The sequence below is a fragment of the Epinephelus fuscoguttatus genome, linkage group LG7 (assembly GCF_011397635.1).
Source record: "Epinephelus fuscoguttatus linkage group LG7, E.fuscoguttatus.final_Chr_v1".
In the NCBI taxonomy this organism is placed as follows: domain Eukaryota; kingdom Metazoa; phylum Chordata; class Actinopteri; order Perciformes; family Serranidae; genus Epinephelus; species Epinephelus fuscoguttatus.
This window is the reverse complement of record NC_064758.1, coordinates 18,579,650-18,601,864: the sequence shown is the minus strand read 5'-3', so window position 1 is coordinate 18,601,864 and position 22,215 is coordinate 18,579,650. Positions and strand designations below refer to the sequence as shown.

Genomic DNA, 22,215 nt, shown 5'->3' with positions numbered 1-22,215 from the left:
TTTGCTGTTGGGATTTTGCAGCTGATCGTGGTATGGGTAGGCTAATGGTTTGTTAGGGTCTGCGTCATGCAGTGTCAGAACAGTTTAAAAAATAGGCCTACTAATAAAAGTATCTTGTCCAAACAAAAATAAAAAAAATGCAGGCTTTACAGATAATCCCATGTGCACATGTTTAATATTACTAGCCCCATTTGATTTTTTTTTTTTTTTTCAAATGAAATGTTTGGGGAGGGAAAATCGAAAGGCTGTTTATTATCTTTTTCATATGTGGCTCAGTGCCATTCATTTATTAAATAGCCTACTATTCACAGCATTTTATAGTCATATTAACTAATATTACTTAATTCATGTATGTTTTTATTAATCAATAAATGGCAGTGTTTTAGATAGAAGCAAAATGATGCTTCACACATTTCACAGACAGCAGTGACAACCCCTTATTGAATCCTCTTATGGCACATTAAATATTCCACTTGGGGCTGTGGAGGATCGAATCTACAACAATTTTTAAATTAATTTCATCTCAGTTGGGACTCTGTTTTCTTGCATAAAATGGCCCTTGGGAAGGCAGTGTATGTGTGTGTATGTGTGTGTGTGTTGTTGTCATGGGTGCCGTAACCCGGGAGTGGAGACACAAAGAAACAGGTAAATATCAGCGAAGCACAATGTCAAACTTTAAAGGATGGTGTGACATGAAGGCGAAGAACCAGCAGAGGCCGTGCTTTACAGAAATAGCAAAGGCGTGTTTAGGCTTCTTTGTGCAAAGAGCAGAGGGCAAGTGTTGATAATTTGATATCAAAGAGAAAACTTTTTTTTGTCAGTGCATGCGTAATGAAATACTTTCACGTGTTTACACTGTAAAAACCAAACCTGCCTCAAATATCCAATGGGGTACCAAGGAAATTAAAATATACTGGAGGTGTTGAGGTTACCCGAATATTTATTTGGATATTCAAAGAACTTAAAATTACATTGAAGGTGCTTCAAGTAACCTTTCTTGAAAAAAAACAACAACTCACTTTTTGAAGTAAAGATAGTGTTTGGTTTTGGTGTTATGATGCAACAATAGGCCTATATGTTTTCTTATAGTGGGAACATGTATTAATATTTTCCCACCCTTATTAAAAAGGCAAACCATCTGTTCTGTGTAGTGTATCATAGATCATAAGTAATAAATAACAAGTGTAAGCCTTCAGAATGTTAGCTCTGATCATCTCTGGTCACGGCAAGAGAAGCAGACTTCCCTGAGGTGCAGTCTAAGTGAAAAAGTCTGTGTCCAGGTGGAATCCCAATTAAACTGTTCAAAGTGCGGAGCAGAGCTCTGAGGCCAACCCGCTGTCTTCCCTCTGCTCGTCCTGCAGTGACGCCTCGTCAGATCCCCTGCGCAACACACGAGCTGCTCTGGGATCTGAACAGGCGGCACTGAGGGACAAACTGGGAATGGGAGCTTGTTTCTTCAGCGGCAGCCACCTCGGGAGCAGCGGGAACCTGCAGCCACACAGATGCTGCCTGCAGAGCTCCAGGCCCAAATTATATAGCCTACTTATCAGCGTGCGTAAGCGTGCTGCAGGCCTCCTTAACATGTGTCCTATCTTGTTTTTATGTCACGTGAATTGGATCATTGATCATCGGATCAGCCACAAGATCAGTTTGAAAAACAAAACAGCCTTTGTTCAATAATTATGACATCACCTCAGATGTTTACTGAGCTGCATATCTTCAATCGATTCAATACAGACCAAACTGGAAAAAAAAACCTGTTACATAAATACACAGAGATAAGGTTACTGTACAAAAATGTTTTAAATTGACAGGGTCACTTACGAAACAACTAATTCAGAGAAAAGTTCACACGTGCAGCCAAATTACAGTCGCTGATTCCAAAGCAAAGGTTTGCATTTATGATTTGCCGCAGCGCGCATTAAAGCCCTGCACCTTTGCCACACTTTTACTTGTGCAGTCTTTCAGGTTACTAAGGAGATACGACGCTGCGCAACTGTGAATATAGCCAAGTAAACTCCAATGCCCGACAGGACTTTATGTTTGGTATGATCGTTGACACATCAGACTGCTGGATGGATGAGTCCCTTGATCTGCTTTGCGCAACGGGCCTGCCGCCCGTTTGATTTTCTATCTGTGGTCATGAAACACGGATTTATTTGACAACTCGATGTATTTTGACTCAAACCTTCGCAAAGAGGCCCGGATGTCCCCCATTGAAGGTACATTTCCAAACTTTGACGATAATGTCTTTATCATCTGCTCTGCCAAAATGAGACCCCACCGTTTTCTCTCATTGTGCGATTATTCTGCAAAGTGCGCAGACCTACTGCTTTAGACAACCACAAGATAAACAATGCACATAACGTCTTCGTGCTCCGCAGCTTGAACACATTTTAAGGTTGCAGTGCAGGCTGTGTTATTTTGAGACAGAGGCGGAGGAGGTGATGCTCATAGGAAGCTTCCCCTCGGTTTGAGAGGGTGATGAGGCAGGCAGGTCTGGGCACGCCCGGGCCCCATGACACCCTGCGCCACCTCACTGGGACTATACATTGGTGTGATGATCACACCTGGATATACCAGTGTGTGTGCGTTATGTGCGTGTTTTTTTTTTTAAAGAAATAATAAAATGAGCAACGAGTACTTTGCTTAAACTTGTAGCTTTTTGACATGGTTAAAGTCTTTATAACATATTTCACTTTTTTTTATTCTAAGTAGTTTAATGTGTGTGTGTGTGTGTGTGTGTGTGTGTGTGTGTGTGTGTGTGTGTGCACTGCAGAGTGATCTGCCCCTCACCAGACTACCCATCCTCTAAGATGTCCCAGTCCACTGTCACTGAGGAAGGAGGCACCTTCGAGCACCTGTGGAGCTCCCTGTGAGTGTCAACAACACCTGCTGACGACTGTTTTACTCTCTGTCTAATGAACATATTTTCCAAATGACGTAATGGTTTAATTCAAAAATGTGAAATGCATCAGGCAATAATTGCAACCATGATCTTGTCATCACCTACTTTATAAGTAAATTATGAAACGATTATCCCTAATTTAACATTTAACCATATTTGCTTTATTTTTTAAATATTAACAGTCTATAAATCATGTAAGGGGACGCGATGTTCTGTTTTATGCTGTAAAACATTAAAAAATCCATATATTCATCAGAGTTATTGGTGTGCTGACACGATCAAAAGCACAGGGTCAAAGACAATTTAATATCTGGATTTTCAGCCATGTATCTTTTGCTTTCTGTGCATTTTTCTGCAAATCTTGTAAAGAATATTTTCATTTTTTCCAACAAAGGTGCTTCCAATTCTTTAATGTTGTGCCGAATCTTCAGGGAGATGTCTCACTGCATTTTACATTGATAAAATGAGTCTAGAAATCAAATAAGTAGCTGTAGTTATACAGTAGTTGTATTTTTTATTTTTTTTTTTACATTTTAGATGTCCAACAGGATTTCCAGTGTTTTGTAAAAAATCTGCTTAAGGTCTTCCCTTAATTTTATAAGTATTCCTTTGAAATACCTGATTTTTTTCCTGTAATAAAACAAGCAGTCCTTTTTGTAATTGTTTTTGAACAACAAAAAAAGATCCAGGAATAACTTTACCTAATTGTATATTTACCTTCCTTAAAAACTATTCTAATATTGTAAAAAGTCTTTGTTTGTTTGTTTGTTTCTTTCTTTCTTTCTTTGCACATCAGGTACTTGGTCACATGACACGCTTGTGCTATGCAATTTTTTTTTTCTTAAAAGCTCATCCCTCTGTCAGTCAACTTGTATCCATGGTGTCTTGTGTTCACAGGGAGCCAGACAGCACCTACTTTGAGCTCCCCCCAAGCAGCCAGGCAGGTGAGCGCCCAGTGCCCTCTACCAGCACCCCGGGGAGCCACCGCAGCGCTGCAGAGGTCTCAATGGACGTCTACCAAATGAGGGACATGAACGACAATGTGATGGTAGGAACATGAGCTCCCTTTGCACTTCAGTTTGTATTTTTGTGGTCAGTATTTTGCTTTTGCTTTGAAGGGTGTTTTCCTCCTCTGTGTGTGATCTGATAGTTTCTTTGTGAGCACACACACACACACACACACACACACACACACAGGCGCACACACATATACACCTCCAAAGATCTTTTCCCATTTTGTTTGTTTCTTTGGACTTTTTCCCTCCATCGTTGAGGAGATTCCCTCCTAAGTAGTTTCCCTCTTCTCTGCAGCCTTTTCCCTCTCTGTCTCCCTGCTGAGTGGCCTGTAGGGACTGTGGTGTGTGTGTGTGTGTGTGTGTGTGTGTGTGTGTGTGTTGGGGGAGGGCTAATTAAACCCCAAGCCAGGACCCCTTGCTGCTCCACTGTAAAGCCATCTGTAGGCTGGGGTGTGTCTGTGTGCATTACCAAACATGCACATATGTTTACAGGTGTATGCATCTTAATATTTGTGTTCCTGAACTGAAACCTTGCAGCCAAAGAAAGTATGCCAGCTTTTTATGAATGAAGACCAACAACAGCCCAGTTTTCATCTTAACCACCGTGACTTTTCCGGAAATCAATAGCAAGTTTTTGAGAGTGGAATTCTTTTACTGAAGGTCAAGTTTTCGCAGGATCACACCAATAAACACAGTTCATCTTGTAAATTTGTTCACTCCGTCCATCTCTGTCTTCCAAACATGACATCAGAAGTCACTCCCAAACACGCCTGTGTCTCCATCCCCTTCTGATCTGGAATATTGGTTGGATCTAATCTTTAAGTGGGCAAGCCTGGGCCTGCCTGACCGGTTAATGAATAGTCATGACAAAAATAAGGGGGCGGAGCGAGGATTTGTTGTTAGGCACCTATGCAAGGCAAGTTGAGAAGGCCCAGTCAGGCAAGGGAAACAAGTGGAGGAGAGAGGGAGGACGTCTCCTGCATCCTCCATCATGTCCCGCTCCACAGAGGGCTCCGCTGGTTGTGGAGACATTGACTGTTACAGCCACATTTGATCACAGCAGAGTGTGAGTCCAATGAGAGCCGGGCCACAGAGACATCACAGAAGCAGCTCATCTTATCTTCCAGGAGCCTAAGATGCTGTGTGGTGTGGTAAGTGGACCAGAGTAAATTGTGTTCTGGCATATTCAGACCTTTTTTTTTTTCTTTCTTTTTTTTTTTAATGTTTGAACATTTACTGGTGTGGTAGTGGAGACTGTTGAAGTTTGTGTTATGGAGAGCAGAGGTTCTAGTCGTACTTTGGTTCAGGCAGTCAAACAGATGCTGTTTGAGAGTGAGCTGATATTTGAAACCTGCCCTTTGTTATATTGGAGTTTTACATGTATGCGTAAGCCGCCATGGCCATTACGATTATATACGTATCCTGTTATAATGGGACCAGTTTGATAACCATTACATTTACAAGTTGAATTAATTTGGGAAGATGGATGGTGACTCACACCTCTGAGACACATTTTGATGGTTTGACATGATGCAATGGCTGGCTGTGTTTTAACTTTGCTTTATTTTCTTCTGCTATTTCTTCACAGAGGTAAGTGAGAAGTGTGCTTGGTATGCTCACAGTACCTCTCAGCACCTTTACACTAAAAGAGAGGGAAATATTTAAAGGCTTTGTTATTCGCAGGTTATTATGCAATGGTTTTACTGGTTCGACCCACTTGAGATCAAATTGGCATGTATGTGGAACCAGAACTAAAATGAGTTTGACACCCCTGTTCTGTAGGTCGGTGTGACTCTGGACCTCTTGAGAATGAATGCCAGGCTGCACTTTGCCTAATATCCCCAACAGGGGGCAACCTTCTCACACATCCCTCCACATTTTACCTCCTCTCACCCTCACCTCCATTTAACATAGCTGGCGTCGTTTAGACATGCTGCAGTTTTCACATGGTGCCATGTCATTCATTTATGTGGCCTAAGTTTTCATTTTGGTCATGTTGCTTCCTTATGTCAGCAGGGGGCCATATGACAGTGTGTGAGTGCCTGTTGTTAACTGTTTAATGAGTGGCTGTAAACAGAGGTCATTAGCAGGATGATATTCTCCTTATACTCAGTCTATTATGTTTCACTCATCTTGACAAGTGAGGGTTGTTGTGGCTGGCTTATCTACGTTTCTAAATGTTTTGAGCCGTTAAAGATCGGCTTTGAGTGACAGCTACCAGGATGGCTGCCCGTAGGGGACATCAGATGCTGCTGGGTGGGAAGCTTTAACGCTGACACACACACAGTGAACACACACACTTGCTCACACAGTGGCGGCTGAGGTTTTAGCTCTGTTGCAACTTGTTGCGGATTGAGTTCAGGTATTAGGTCTAAGCACACCTGTGAGCACATGGGTCTGTGTGACAGTGTGTGTGTGTGTGTGTGTGTGTGTGTGTGTGTGTGTGTGTGTGCATTTGCATGTGTGTGTGTCAAGTGTTTTTTTGTTGTTGACACATACACCTGGGCTTACCTTGTGCCTGTAAAGCCCCTTTGACAATACCTGTTAGAGTAGGCTTTCAAAGTTAGTAAACAGTCAGACATTAAAGGACAGAATTACTTTTTTTATACGCCTATAGGGAGAAAGCAAACATTAGGGCACATCAGCCTACATTTTCATTTTAATATATCTCGTGAGGGTGAACACATTTGTATCTCATGTAGTTGTATAGTGGCCCTACTTTCCACTGCCAGATATTAGACATTTAAGACAATTGATTAAGACTGCCACTACCATAGGGTGCTGTATATGACATTTAGAGCATTAATATAGCAGCAAACAACTATTTGCAACACGTTCTCATCCCAACTCGTGAAATTCCGCTGTTTTGTCAGTGGACATACATGTCAGAATCTGACTTGCTACCCTCCTGCATACGTTTTGGACGTTCACAGATGGGCTGTCCATTTCCTCTATTTTACATTTTTAAAATACACTTTAATTTTCACAGGAAATGTTCAGTTTCTGCTTGTTACATGCATACAGTCTTTTAAAAAATAAAACTTATAAAGAAAGTAAAACACTTATTGGTCAAGTTGATTTTTCTTAGGTGTAGGCAACAAAAGCACAGGGTTAGGTTTAGAAAAAAACATCATGGTTCACACAGGAAGCAAACAGCGGCTTCCTGGGTGAAAGTCCTGACTTTGTTTGATCCTCCCTTTGGCAGCCAGGCTGGCCACTAGTGCATGTGAGTCTCTGTGTTTATATCACAATGGCTAGCTACTTGGCACCGTACTGCTGTTAGCTCTGTCAGCATTGTTGCTGTTGGTAGCACATTTAGTCCTGTTAGCACAGTTAGCAACTAGCACATTTTGGCTCAGCCACCTTCATGTTTACCTGTGACCCCTGAGGTGAGAGCCGTGTGCAGACTCTGAATGTCATATATTGCACCTTTAATTCATCTATTGATTGTTTGTCTTCAAAATATCAGCAAAGAGTGAAAAAAGCATCTTAAGAGTCCTTTTTTTAATCCAAACCACCACTAAAAAGCTCTTAAATATGACACAGAAAGGCAAAGAAGTTCTCACATACTAAGTACTAATGCAATCAAATTAGGCATTAGTTGTTTTAAACCCAGCTGTGTCCTACATGATTTTTTGTGCTGCATGCACCCGAGTTAGAGTCATTGTATAGATCAAACACCCACGCATGAGTGCATCCTCATTTAACCTACACAGTTTACATTAAGTCTAGTACATTGACCTGTCCCTTTGCTTTCATCTGATGATCCATGGCACTGAGTTTACATATCCTTGTGTAACTTTGTCTCGGTTTTGGTGTCTCTAGCAGCCACTGGTGTAGTTTCAAAGCACGCAGAGCTGAGGTGAAGTGATGCTGTATATTGGGGGGGTGGGGGATTTCATGTAATCACTGATTTCATACTCATAATCTGTTGTACTCTATCTTGTCCAAGTGCAAAAATTCAAATGCACAAATTCTTTGTGAGTGATTGTTGCTGTTTTTGTGAGGGTTTATTTTTTTTCAGACAATCAGGTAGCTGGGGCGGCACGGTGGTGTGGTGGTTAGCACTCTCGCCTCACAGCAAGAGGATTGCCGGTCCCAGGTGTGGGAGCCCTTCTGTGTGGAGTTTGCATGTTCTCCCCGTGTCAGCGTGGGTTCTCTCCAGGCACTCCGGCTTCCTCCCACAGTCCAAAGACATGCAGATTGGGGACTAGGTTAATTGATAACTCTAAATTGTCCGTAGGTGTGAATGTGAGCATGAATGGCTGTCTGTCTCTATGTGTCAGCCCTGTGATAGTCTGGCGACCTGTCCAGGGTGTACCCCGCCTCTCGCCCGATGTAGCTGGGATAGGCTCCAGCCCCCCCACGACCCTCAAGAGGATGAAGCGGTTAGAAGATGAATGAATGAATGAATCAGGTAGCTGACTTTTAGTTAAATATTCTGAGAAACTGAGATGAAGCAATCCTTTTACTTTCAGTCTGAGCTGCAGAGGTCATTTCAAAACTGTTCATCCTCTTTGATAAAGTTTGAGCAAATCAGTTTTTTTTTATAGGTTACATTTTTTGGGTACAAATTAAATATGGGTATCTGAATCCCCTTAAACACCAACAGAGTATAAATCTTTGATTCAGATCATTTCCATCCAGTATTGATGATTTATTTCAAGGCGTCCAAAGTGTTGAAGAGTCCCTGTTTTAAAAAACATTCCGCCCTGACTGCTGATTAAATGTTGTATTGATATACAATACTGGATGGGGGGTGGGGGTCTGACCCTTGAACTCTTGTTCTTTCATGTGTTTTCCGTCTTGCCTCTCTCTTGCTGTCTCTCTCTCTCTCTCCCTCTCCCGCTCTCTGTCAGACCAGACAGTGTTTACTTAGTGCAGGCCTTCACAAGGTGTTTTGGAGCGTGTGTGTACATGTGCCCCGGCATTGCCGTCTATGTCCGGGCTTGCCATAATTAGAACGTTGTACCATTTTTTGGGTTCCCATCCCTCTTTCCTTCTCTCCTTCTCTCCCCTCGTCTCAGTCTATCGTTTCTCTCTCTCCACGCCGGTCCTCACCTTTCTCCCTGTCCTGGCTGTGCATGTGTCTGTGTGTGTGAGAGTGTCCACTGATGCACACCTCACTTGAACTCTCTGGTTAGGCTATGGTCCCGCGCTCTCTTTGCTTTGCTGTGTTTGGACGTTTCTGACTGAAGAGTTGACAAATGAGACTAAAGCACTAGAGGATGTACTACGTGAAAAAGAAGGTAAAAAATATTTTTTGTCTCTTCTCATAATTGTGTGTGTGTGTGTGTGTGTGTGGGTGTGTATGTGTGGCTATTTCAGTGTGAGTCTGCCATCAGTGTCAGCTATCTTACATGCATACAGTACAGGCAGCAGAGATAAATATGAGAATATCTTTTTAAAGTAATGATCTAGATTGCTTAAGTTTTAATGTCATTACATGGTGGTTGGTTTGTCTGGTTGAATCTGAATGATCTGATGTTAAACTGGTTGGATAAAAGATTCAGTGATGTTCAAATGAAGTAATGCTCTGATGTTGGTGAGTAGAAGGTGAGCAGGAGGGCTCACAGTACTGTAGCTGGCTGTTTGTGCCTTTGACTTCTCTGTGTTTTTGTTGAAGTAGTGTGATGGGGAATCAACAAGTCATGGATGATCTAGAAACAAAACAGCAGTTTTCCTTCTACAGTAGCTTCTGTGTGTGTTCAGCGATATATGGGCCTCACAGAGTGCGTTAACTTTGACAAGTGTGTCACCACGCACACAGTGCAACAAATCTTCCCTCTTCTCAAACACAGCAAACAGGACAGGAGGGGGAATGGCAGGCAATTAGGCAGATTACGCCTGTGTTTTACAGCTCATCTCACATAGCCCCAAGGAGGCTACTGAGGGGACCTCACTGCAATCACTGCATCACTCATTTATAATCACTCACACACACACACACACACACACACACACACACCAAAGTTTGTGTCTTTGTACTCATGATTTTATCACCAAATCTCAGTCATTTTTCATGCAAAAATCCCACAAAAAGTGCTCTGCGTTGATCGTGGACACTTACGCATGAACTCATCCCACACACATGCAGCATCACACACACTACCTGTAACTGCCTGTAATCTGACCTCCCTTTAAGCCTCCAAGCCCCTGTCTCTCCGGCACCTCTACCTGTGCCCTCCCTCCGCCTCTCTCCTCCCTCCCTCTTCGCCTCCCTCATTCTCTTCCCTCTTCTTTTCTCCCCAGTCCCAATACAACCTGCTGAGCAGCAGCATGGAGAGCCTGGGGAGCCGTGCGACGTCCGCCAGCCCCTACAGCTCCGAGAACGCCTCCTCATCGGCCGTGCCCACCCCCTCGCCCTACTCCCAGCCCAACTCTACCTTTGAGGGCCTGTCGCCTGCCCCGGCCATCCCCTCCTGCACCGACTACCCCGGCGTGCACGCTTTCCAGGTGTCCTTCCAGCAGTCTAGCACCGCCAAGTCAGCCACATGGACCGTGAGTACACACACTTTCTTGGCTTTGGCTGGCAGTGTTTGTGTGTCTATGTGTTTCTCTGTCTTTTGCTCTCTCTCATGTCTTACTGAGGTTCTATCGTGCACACACACAAACATGCACACAAAGACATTATTTCACACACACTCACTCAAGTCAGCGCATGTGCAGGCATGTCGCATGCAAGAGAAAGTAGTGCATCATTCAGTGATTCATCATGTCCTCTATTAACCTCTGGTAGTCAAATCTGATGTGATGAATCCAACAGGGAAAGTTTGGTACGTGGTTGTGAAAGTTTTTAGCAGTAAATCTATTAAGGAAAACAATGTTTGACTCATGGTTTTTAAAAATTACATTTTAGCTTCTGAGACCATTTTGTTTAAACACACATGGGTCAATATTACTTTGAGGAGTTAATGAGAGTTTCCTCTACTGTATCAATCAATAGATTTTATGTATAGCATAATGTAAGTCCAGAAATGGTAAATCACATACTGCTACACTATATGAGATCAATGCAGGAATAATACATTGTAAAAAAAAAAAAAAAAAAGTATTATTACAGTGATGTAAATATTTGGAAAAGGCCGTTATAGTATGTCAGTTTTAATCCATATATGGTGGTGTTGTTTTCTGAGTTACTGAAAGTCAACATCTGATATTTGTTTGGAACTTTTGAGACAAGCTTCTTACTAAGAGGGCCTCCACATGTTGCAAGAAGATTATTCTTTGTTTTGCAACAGGAACAATATCATACACTTACACATATTGCTAATATAATAAACATAAATGTAAAAAAAAAAAAAAATCTTTATACTGCTACTGCTAGCTGTAGTAGTTGCACACTACTGCACATCTTAGCGTTCTGCTGGGTACAAGATTAAACAAAAACCCTGAACTTAAAAGACTTGACCAAACCACACAACTACCTTGAGATGTGATGGTGGTGAGAGACAGGTGAAACGGGAGCTGTGCAATTTGTCATGACCTGATGAGAAGTCTCCCGCTGGAAAGGTGTCACCTCCGACTGTCACACAGTTGACCTCCCTGAAACAAGAGAGCCAAGAGACAAACTGCACTTACTTCACTCTGTGTGTGTGTGTGTGTGTGTGTGTGTTCATGTGTCTGTGCGTTCAGGCCTGTGAACGTCTGACTGAGGGGCTCCTCCGCAGATGTATTTGCTAGAAGTAACCATGCGTGGTGGGCTCCTTCACTTAGTAAGAAGATCCCCCTCTGGGCATCAGAGCGGTGGTCTTTGACCTGCTGCTTTTCTTTCTCTGTCTCTTTCTTCCTCTGGTCTTACACACTCAAGGCTGTCACCTCTGGCGCCTAAAGTTTTGTCATGTCCACTCCTAAAGTATGTCTATCATCTCCTTTCCCTCACCTCCATCCTCTGGCTGTGGTCTTTCTCACGGCCAAACTACATCGACGGGAAGAAAGAAAACAAGGACAAGAGTTATTATCTTGTTTTACCTGAGAAATTACTGCAATGAAATGAAATCCTAAAATATGTCAGAAACCTGTCTCAGCTTGTTTGGTTTAGCATTATGCTTACTACTCTGCCTTTCAAATTAAGCTTCCTCTCTGTCCCTGACACCCATTGGTTTAAAGTTTGAAATAGACTACTCCTGATAACTTGATTAATGAAATCAAAGCCCACCTTTTTTCACCCTTAATCGAAGGGCCTGTCAACCAGTGGTGTAGTGGAGGGTATACCCAAGTACATGGGGCACCTTGCTTTCTGGTCATTTACAGTATACCCACCTATCAGCCCAAAAAGCCACTGGAATATGTAGGAGCTTAACCATCTACCCAGTGGTACACCCACCTCCTCTACACTACTGCTGCTGCCAACAGAACTTCAGATTCAGTAGTCACGTTTCCATTACAGTTTTGCGCAAAATAAATGTGATATTTCTAAAGTTTTGATAAAGTACAATTGCGACTTGCAGGTGTTTCCATTAAAAGGTGTTTTGCGTATGAGCCGTAATTCTCGTAAAATTTTGTCCTGTGAGACTCCACTTTGTTTGCGGAAGTAAGATGGACATTCCAAATCTCTTGCGAGCTGGAACAATCATCTCGGTTGCCACTGCTGCTGTTGCAGTAGTCTACAACCAAAGACGTAGAGAGCGAGTGGTATTCCAAAGGCAAAGTCCTTATGTGTGGCAGCGACCACGGATAAAGGATTTCTGGGAGAGGATCGTGAAGGAGGAATTCACCAATGTCATGTCCGGTGACTTGTGAAAAAAGTGTTTCCATTACACTTTTGCGATATACTTCTATATCAACACGTCTGAAAAACCACCTCATGAGAGCGTAAAAACTTTTTCTTGATATTTGAGAGTTTTTTCGAAATGTAGGTGTTTCCATTACCAGTTTTTTATTGTAATATTTAGGTTTTGCGCATTTCTAGGGTTAATGGAAATGCACTTACTGTCTGTACTCACTCCTCCACCCTGCAGTCCCATCTACCCCACTGCAACCAAATAAGCCTTCGTTATTTACTTTGGTTTACATAAATAATAGTTTGAAAATGATCCTTATTTTATGAACAAAGAAGGCGATTTTGAATCCTCCTGTCTGAACAATTCAAGTCATAGTAGGGTTTTTTCATAACCAGGAGAGGAGGGACAAAGGAGGGTTTTTTTTTTTACTGGCACACAACTTAAGATACAGGTGATGACGCAGCAGAAAAAGGATTGCAAGGAAACCTGTGATTATTCAGATTCCTCTGCTGCCATTAAGGAGGGATTAGAATGAGAGAGAGAGGCCAGGTGATTGCTCACAGCTTTTATGGAGTTTACTGTAATGCTTTGTTTTTATCTTGCAGGCCTGATTATGAGATTGGCGAAGTATTAGAAGATGCATTTAAGTGTTATTATATAGTAGCTACGGAACCACAATTTTTTTTTAATGTGTGATATTAGAGGTTTAGCAATAAACCGCTACCGATGATAATCGTGATGTTTAAAAATAAAGTGGTGATATCATATGAAAATATGAGTTTAGGCAGTTGGAGAGAGAGTGTGTAACTATAACTGCACAAAAGTGTAAAAAAAGAGCAAATACACTCAATGGATAGTGAAAACACAACTAGAAATTTAATCAGTTTCCGAGGTATTATTGAGTACAACTCATTTGCCAAGAAAGAGACAAAACACACAAAAAACAAAGATATAGATTAATTTGACTGATAGCATTGTAATATTTGTTATTTTTCAATTTTTATATAGATATAGGGATAATATTATAATTGTGAAATTTTAATGCAACTTCGTAATGCAGTTTACTTGAGGAAGAAATTCCCATGTTTTTGGAATTAACAAGATTATCTGGCTAATTCAAAAAAACAAGAGCAATTTTTTTTTCATAAAAACTTTTCTTAGAACTCTGAGGTAATAATCTCATTCATTCAGAAAAAAACATTTTTTTGTCTCAATTAGACTTCCATATTCTACTGCGTCATTTGACATAGGGCTGGCACAATATCAGATGTTCACTACACCAGTTAGAGCTCACAGTAACAACATTGTCACGATATCTATAGAAAATTTGAAGTGTAATGATCATACGCAATCCTGTAGAATATTATACCACTGATGGCTTTACATGAGGTCTCACAGATGTTAGTATTCTTCATACCGTATATCTACATGCAATTGTTCCCTTTAAAAACATCCAAATAAAAATGAAAGCATGCAGGAGTTTATTCATGTGTCAAAGAAAAAACAAATGTACATAAAGGTTTTTAAGACCACACCATTTCGGCAAGTCTTTTTAGAAGTGTTTTTTTCTCTTTGAAAAGAAAAGAGATTACGGTCTAGCCTCTCAGAATGAACTTGTTCTTACTAATGGGGGGGATTTCCCAAAAATAACACCAGGGATGCACAAAGATTTGTGTGTCTAATGTGCATGCACATGTGGGTGTGTGCATCTATGCAAAGTTCAGTGCAAGGCCTAGGTTTGAACATGCTTGGGAAATACGAGGATGGCTATGAGGACCAGACTGAGTCACCTTGTTTGAATGAGGGAGTTAACGGTCTCTGGGTTTCTTGCTGATTTCGTATGGCCTCAGGCAGTGGGGAATGCCAAATGCCATAGGGGCATATTGACTATAATCAGTTACCTTGCCGCCCCTCGTCCCCACCCCTCTGCCTCCCACTAAGAGCGGGTGGCATGCAGTGTTTGGGGAGATTACGAGAAATGCAGCTGCCTGTTGCATTAAGTATTTCTCATTAAATCCCCTTTTCTCAAGTTGTCAACTGGATGATTGACGGGAGGTTTGTGGCTGCATGCAGCTGGCCACCAAGCCAGTCCATGCTGGCTTCACCATTCAAAAGGAGAAAGAAGAGAACAAAGACCAAGAGAAGAGATAGGAACAGAAGACACAATCCTTTTTTCTCATCTATCTTAATGTTTCCACATACAGTAAGTCCATCCAAGCCCATGTTAAGCTAGTCTGGTAATCCTCCAGTCCCCCTCCTGTCTCGTCAAGACACTGTGCATTAGTGATAATAGCTCTGAAACTCTGACGCTCTCCTGCCTCTTGAAGATGATTCCTTGGCTTGGTTGCAGGCAAGCATCGCTGCGGCTGGAAATGAGATCTAACACCCCGGTCTTGTCAAATAATAAGACCTCTTTCCGTACACTCAGACTTCAGTTTATGTGTATATGCGTGTGTGCGTACAGTATGTGTCAGGGGTGGGAGGGTGTGTGATACGGTGGATGCGGGCTCGAGCATGCACTGCATGGCGGCTTGTCAGAAGCTGCTCTTCCCAGCTATTAGCCTCTCTCCGTTAGGACACAGGTCCCAACACGCCCTGCATCCTCCCCTTCTTTTCCCAATGCATCATCCACAGCCACATCATCACTGGCCTTCTTGCCGAGCATCGGCTCGAGGAAAACACACCAGATAAGAAAGATTTCAGTGCTCAGATGTGTTTGATCAATTAAAAGACACAAGTAAATACATGAATTCATTCAGAAATACAAGACTTTGTGTGATTCAGATCAGTTTCTTCAGCAATTGCTTGTTAATTTAATGTTACCAGTACATGAAGTGCTTAATGAAAACAAGCTGCATGACTGATACCTTAACTAACTGTTCAGTATCAACACTGGAAATGTTCTGGACTGTGAGATGCCATCAATCCAGGAAACTACGTTAATTATTTGGTCTATTCTGCTGTGTGTCCCTTAACACTTTGACTAACACTGTGTGTACGCCATCCTGTCTAGAAGACTTTTACAGTCTCCATGGACTGTGCCAGTGCTGTAAATACATCCTTGAGAGTTCAGTGAATAGCTGTTATGAGCCCTTAACTGTGGGAAAAGAAGAGGGAAAACAATCTTTCCAGTAAAATTCTTAATTTATAGTATTCTGGGGCAAAAATGTTTGACAAACATGTCAGGTTTGAATGACTCATCAGTTAGATAATGTTGCTTTCCTTATTTCCCCTAAAAGTCTCATTGGGACGAACAGTAATTACCATGACATCAAAGAAAGTGTAGGTGATTATCTAATGTTCTATATTGATTTGAATCCAATGTAATTACAGACTGTGTAGAAATCCAGCTCGGGCTGTGTGGAAGTGTACAGCGTACACACTGTACGTTTGTGTGTGTGTGTGTGTGTCAGTGTGTGTGTGTGTGTGTGTGTGTGTAAATGTATTTGATATTTGGACAGTTAAGCGAATTTGCAGCAGGCAAGCTGATGCTTGTGTATATGGATGACGGTCTGGCAATTATCACCCTGTCTCCAGGAGCCTGTCAGGACCTGCCTCCACTGGTCCGCCATGTACAGGCAGGGATGGATGGATGGATGGATTGCATTATACAGCGCTCTGGTAGTCATGATCACATAATAACATTTTTGGATGAATTACTGGTTATTTCCTGCATATATGATAAAATGAGCAAAGGAAATTTATGTTCGTCGCTAGGCTAATTTATACAATGTAAAATGCCATACGGTTGTACTAATAACATTAGCATGTTGTATTTGCTTGGAAAACGTGTTTAGTGTAAGACAGTTGTTTTGTCAGTGAACTTAGTGAGTTGTAATGGAGCCAAATTTTGCAGCGTTACCTTTGTTATTTGTCGCTGTTGTCCCTGGTATGAGAAGAGGAAAAGTTCGCTAGCTGCTAAGCTAACTTATACAATGTATAATGCCATAGACTTGTGCTAATAACGTTAGCATGTTGTATTTGTGGGGAAAATGTAACCGGATTAACACAAGTGTTGGTCTGTGAATGCTGCGAGTTATAGTGAAGCTGATTTGTGTGCTTGTGTTTGAAATTGTCTCTATTTAGCCATGTTTAAAGGGCCAGTGTGTAATATTTGGCATGGTTTATTGTCAATCTGAATCTGAATCTGAATCTGAATCTTCTACCCATTAATATGTTTAAACAAGTGTATAATCGCTATAAAATAAAATTTGTTTGGTTTTCGTAGCCTTATAGTTATGCTTTATATATATATATATATATATATATATAGCAAGGGCCTTGCTTTAGAGAGGTCGCCATCTTGCGCCGCCATGTATGTACGGCAGACCGAGCGGACAATCCAGCCAGCCAGAGAACGCGTTTCGCGTGTATAAATGAACCAACGAAGACAGAGGAAGGAAGGAAGAAGGAGGAGGAAACAGCAGAGAGTGTTAGTAGTTTGTCGATAGAGAGTAGTGAAAAGTTTTTTTAGTTATAAAGGTTGCGAATGGACCACACTTACCACGCAACAGGAGAGAATGAACCTGAACCGTCATCTGCGAGGAAAAGAAGACGCAACAATCGCGTTCAACAATCGCAACAATTGAAGACGCAACAATCGCGTTCAAAGTCGTCCATTGCAGCTACTATAGTTCGGAGATAGCTGAGCTCTGTTTACCGGCTACGCTGTCAATCAGTGTGCGGGCTGGAGATTGAGCAGAGAGGGGAGGGGGTCCCCACTTGGTATGGTAAACGAGTGTGTGTGTAAAGTTATGAAGTGTGTCTGTTACGCTAGAAGAGTCAGAGTTTGGGACGGAGTCTTTTACCCCCTGGAGTGTTACCGGAGTTTCTGGAGTGCTCAAATAAACGGGCCTTTTTCCCGAACGCTCCTCTGGTCTCCTGCTCATGAGGGATTCATTACAATATCGTAACATGGCTTAGATTTCTAAATAAACATACAACTCGTCGCTAGATAGACCTACTCCTGAAAAACTCGTGCACAAAGCTTTTTGTCCCTACGAGGCTGCCGTCATTAACCCGACGGGAGGGGTGAGCGAGTGAGCCCTGCAATCTAGAATTTGGCCACTGATGTCACTGTTTTCAACCCATTTTACACACTGGCCCTTTAATGTGTGTTTTGAATCAACTAAACTTTACAGCACTTCACAGAAACCCTGCTGCCGACTGTTTTGGAGGTGTAACTGCAGAGTGACACAGACACACCACCGCACAAGTAGGCTATAAATGCTCACAATGGCTTAGGCAACATGCGTAGGCAACATGTGTAGGCGACGACGTAGGCTACGGCATATGGTCTGCCACACAAGTATAAATCCCGCTTTAACCTCAAGAATAAAGAGGAGTCCAAGAAAATGAGCATATCACCATTAGTCCGAGATTATGGAAATGAGGGTTGGCAGTCCATAAAGTTTATATGTAGCAGTTCTTTGCAAAGCTTGTTTTTAGACAACATGATCTGTTCATTATGGTTAGTCTGATACCTTCATTGAAAACTGGTGGATAGTTAAATCAAATTGGCCAAGGTTTATGGTGGTATGGTATGTAATCCATTCCTTTTCTTCCTTCCTTTCTGGATTTCCTCTTTTGACTCACCTTGAAGATTTTTTTCCAGATCATTGACAAAGCAAAATAGTCTCTTTTGCGCTCAATCATGTTTGTTCTTTCCATGCTTTCTATGTCCTGAAACAAAACCCAGTTTATCCATCACTCACTCAGCGTCTCTTGTCTGTACAAAAAGATCATATACTGTACCTTTATCAATGCTTAACTTCACTTCTGACAGTGACACACAGAGCTGGTCTCACAGATTTGTGTGTATGCATGTGCGTGCCTATGCCTCGCCTGTGCATGTGCACACTAGTCTGTGTGGTGGACGAGTTGAGACGTCTCCCTTGGCATCTGTGCCCCGGAAGAGTGAGAACACAAAAAGTAATTTATGACTTTTTCATGCACTCTGCGATGTTCAAAAATGATATCACCAAATGTTGATCCCTGTTGATCCCTAGGCTTCTTTCTTTTTGCAATGATCCATTTTACAGTAATTCTGGGCCAACTGGAGTTCAGAGTGGAGGGGGGATTTTAAATCATCATCAGCATCATGTCAGTGTGGCAGTGTGTAAGATTGAAATAATATTAATCATGGCCAAAGTATAAAACCAAAAGAAGTTATTCTGTGACCCAGCTGGCACCATCATATACCGTATCTACATACGTATATAGTTGCATTGTGAATGGTCTAGGTAAATGGTTTCAGTATCATTGTAAGTTCACAGTTCACAGTCTTGTCTTTAACATTTGGCCCCTGGACTTAGTCTCTATTTCCAAACACCTTCAGAAAGAAAGTTTTTGTCTATTTAAATGACTGACAGGCTCACAGGACCGTACATGTCCTTTAATATGAACAATATTTTGTTGGCAAAGTTACATTGTGTCATTGCGTAATGATGCTGTGAACATGGAAAATTTTAAAACTCTCCATGCTGTCTTCACAGTCTCCCTGACATTTGTCGAACATTTGTAAGCCAAGTGCTAAGAAGCCTTGATGTAGGGGGCACTATAGATACCAAAAAACAAAGTCAGTGCACTGCCTGCATTTTTCTAAACAAACGCATCTCTAACCATTTCTAACCATCACCATGACTGGATATCAATGACTCCATTCTGTGATGCCTCTAAAACATTAAACCACATTTCCTATGCTCCTTTTCTGAAATGCTAAATGAGTTAATATGCTTTGCAGCATGTCAGAAAGAATATTAACTCATTTAGCATTAGATCAGTTTTGGAGATGTGATTGTTGTTGCGGGAAAAGTCCCCAGGTCTGTAAATAAAGAAGTCTGTTTGGCTGTTGCATCTCAGAGAAATTATTTATTCATGGTATGGACGCGGGCTGTCGAGACTTGTCATGGAAAGCTAGGTGGGAAAAGGTAATGTTGTGCACAGGTATTTCCATTGCCCTTAAGGGAGGGCTCATGGCTAAGAGTGTGCATTTATATGTGTGTGTGTGTGTGCGAGAGAGGGTTTACAATGTGTGTGTGGTTGTGAGGGGCTTAGTAACGGTGTCACAACAAGGAATCCAAGCAGTTGTTGGTGCACAAATGACTTTTTCCCAGCCTTGTTTGGGCCAGAGGCTGTCTGGTGTCTGGGTGAATCAACTCCAAGTGTGCATCACCAGTGGGACATTTTAAAAAGTTATTACATTTATATTTAAAGAATTTAACATGTTCATGCAATAGAGAAACCTTCTTAAAGACAATGATGAGAGGAGCAATATAGGGGAAAGCATGACATGACTTCTGCAGTTAAAGTGCTCCGGCAGCAATTTTAGGGACTTAAGATAATCGTAATCTCGATTTTTAAAACTTTAGAAAGGTGTATAATCTAAAATTTGCCGGATAAAAACTTTAAAAATGAAGCTTAAAACGAGATGCTGCTTACCCTGACTTACCATGAAGATGCAGACCATGTAACTGGTAGGGCCAGAGTGCGACCATTCATCTGTCACTCTCTCTTCTTCCTCTCTTCTCATCTGCTTCTTTCTTCTTTATCTCGCCTTTTAAATACAAAAAGGGAAAATGCCTTACAAATTCATATACAGCATGACAAATTTTGAGCTGCATGTACTGTATTTCTGCCACAGAGTGCGCTGTTGCATTTGTATTCAGACCCACTGTAGCATGTCCGCACAGGACAACTGTCTTCTTTTTTTTCTGGAAGGTCTTAGTTTGATGTTCACATGGAGGATTTCTGAGATTTCATGATTGCGTTGGGGCATGTTAAGGCTTCTCCATCCCTTGTCCCAGTGTCTTCGGATGTGTCTGTACTGGCATTTACACACATATGTGCACGTATGTGTCTAAAAGCCTGTAAACTGAGGAATCACTTAAGACATGGCTTTAGCACATCCTAACATATTCTCATTGAACTTCACTGGGACTGACCGACAGTGACAGTTTAATTATCATCCTCTTTTTTTTTCAGCTGGTACACACACCGAGACACAATTCATTTTTTTCCAAACTGGTCTTTCGAACTTCCAGCTTCTCCTCTGCCAGCTGTAGCATCTCACACATTACTACCCACAAACCCAGTCTGCTGGATAATAATCATATATTCATTCTAATAACACAGTAATTACCTTTGCCACACAGACGTTAATTTAGTGCTGACTGTTTTACGGTCCTCGTGTATCTTCCCTTTACTCTTCCTTTCGTGCTTTCCCTTTCCTTAAATGACACAATTTGTTCTCCAGTCATGATTTTATGTGATAATTACAGTGTCCTGTGGTCACAGCCTGCTACTTTATCATCATATTATCACCCAGCTCGTTATTTGTCCACCTTGTCTACTGTTTTTTGAAATACTTTTTTGGCTGCTGGGCTGATGGATGACTTAATGGTTCAAATCACATGTTATTTCAGTTTGAAACAACATTTCCACCTCCCAAGATATTATTTTTGCTATGATGTCAGTGGTAACAGTCTCAGGGATTAAAGGGATAATTTGGCCTGTTCAGTCTCCCTCTGCAAAAGTTCTTCTTTTGTGTTTTTTCGCCGCTGTTATAATCACTCCGTTTTCTTTTTTAATTTTCTTGTTGGCTCTTTTATTAACTGGTTTAAGTCTTACCCAAACAGCTGACCTGCGGTGTAACACAGTAAGCGTTCAGCTGCGCTTTTGCATAGGAACACACATTATATGTTGATAAAATGTAGCACCAAAGGAAAGGGCTGCTGCAAGATAGAGCGGTAAAAATATTCTCAATACAGCGTTCACTTAGACAGATATTAATTTAGGACTTTTTTAAATGGCAAACTAGTCCCCTCTGCTTTTCCAAACAGCAAGCGCACCAACTGTCTAATCTTCTGTATGTAAAACAATGACTATGGATAAGTACCTCATACAACCCCACTTCAAGAAATCTAAAAGCCTCCCATATTTTTTCTCATCTTCAGTTTGTCTATAGCTACGGCTCTCAGTTTAAGTGTCTTTCAGTTTAGTTTGCAGGTTGTTCAGAAAATATAGATGTAGGCATTTATTGATATATGCTTGATAACTCGTGGCTCTGATTCTTTTTGTATGATCTTGCCCTAAAGTGTTAATTGGATGTTCAAATTAGAAGAGAAAGAAAGATTTCCTGCAGCTGTGGATGACACTTTAACACAACTATGATCAGCAAGTTGTCAGTCTAAGCATTAGCTCACACTCATGTGACTGACAGATTGTGATATTTTGAGGATATCTGAAGCAGACAGCTCTTTCATCGCATCACTGTATCATATGTCAACGCAGAGCACTGACTCAAGCCTCTCCGGTCCTGTTTGTGTGTTCTTTTCCCACCCCAGTACTCTCCCTTGCTGAAGAAGCTCTACTGTCAGATTGCCAAGACCTGTCCAATCCAGATCAAGCTGTCCTCCTCGCCTCCTCATGGCAGCATCATCAGAGCCATGCCCGTCTACAAAAAGGCAGAGCATGTCACAGAAGTGGTCAAACGCTGCCCCAACCATGAACTAGGACGAGACTTCAATGATGGTATGATTGACAAGCCTTGTCCTTTGACCATACTTGG

General features: G+C 41.7%; 1 protein-coding gene across 4 annotated transcripts in view; it reads left to right on the top strand.

Moving 5' to 3' along the window:
* tp73 (tumor protein p73) overlaps positions 1 to 22,215 on the top strand; it is a 36,411-nt gene that overhangs the window by 4,566 nt on the left and 9,630 nt on the right. The window contains exons 1-5 of one of the 4 annotated variants that reach the window (XM_049581960.1): positions 1,972 to 2,222; positions 2,780 to 2,875; positions 3,806 to 3,956; positions 10,177 to 10,425; positions 21,992 to 22,178. In XM_049581960.1, coding sequence (XP_049437917.1) covers positions 2,817 to 2,875; positions 3,806 to 3,956; positions 10,177 to 10,425; positions 21,992 to 22,178 — 646 coding nt within the window. In that variant the 5' untranslated portion in view covers positions 1,972 to 2,222; positions 2,780 to 2,816. Of the gene's footprint in view, positions 1 to 1,971; positions 2,223 to 2,779; positions 2,876 to 3,805; positions 3,957 to 4,879; positions 5,076 to 9,004; positions 9,174 to 10,176; positions 10,426 to 21,991; positions 22,179 to 22,215 lie in introns of those variants that run through there. The other 3 variants (XM_049581959.1, XM_049581962.1, XM_049581961.1) reach the window with 3 other exon arrangements.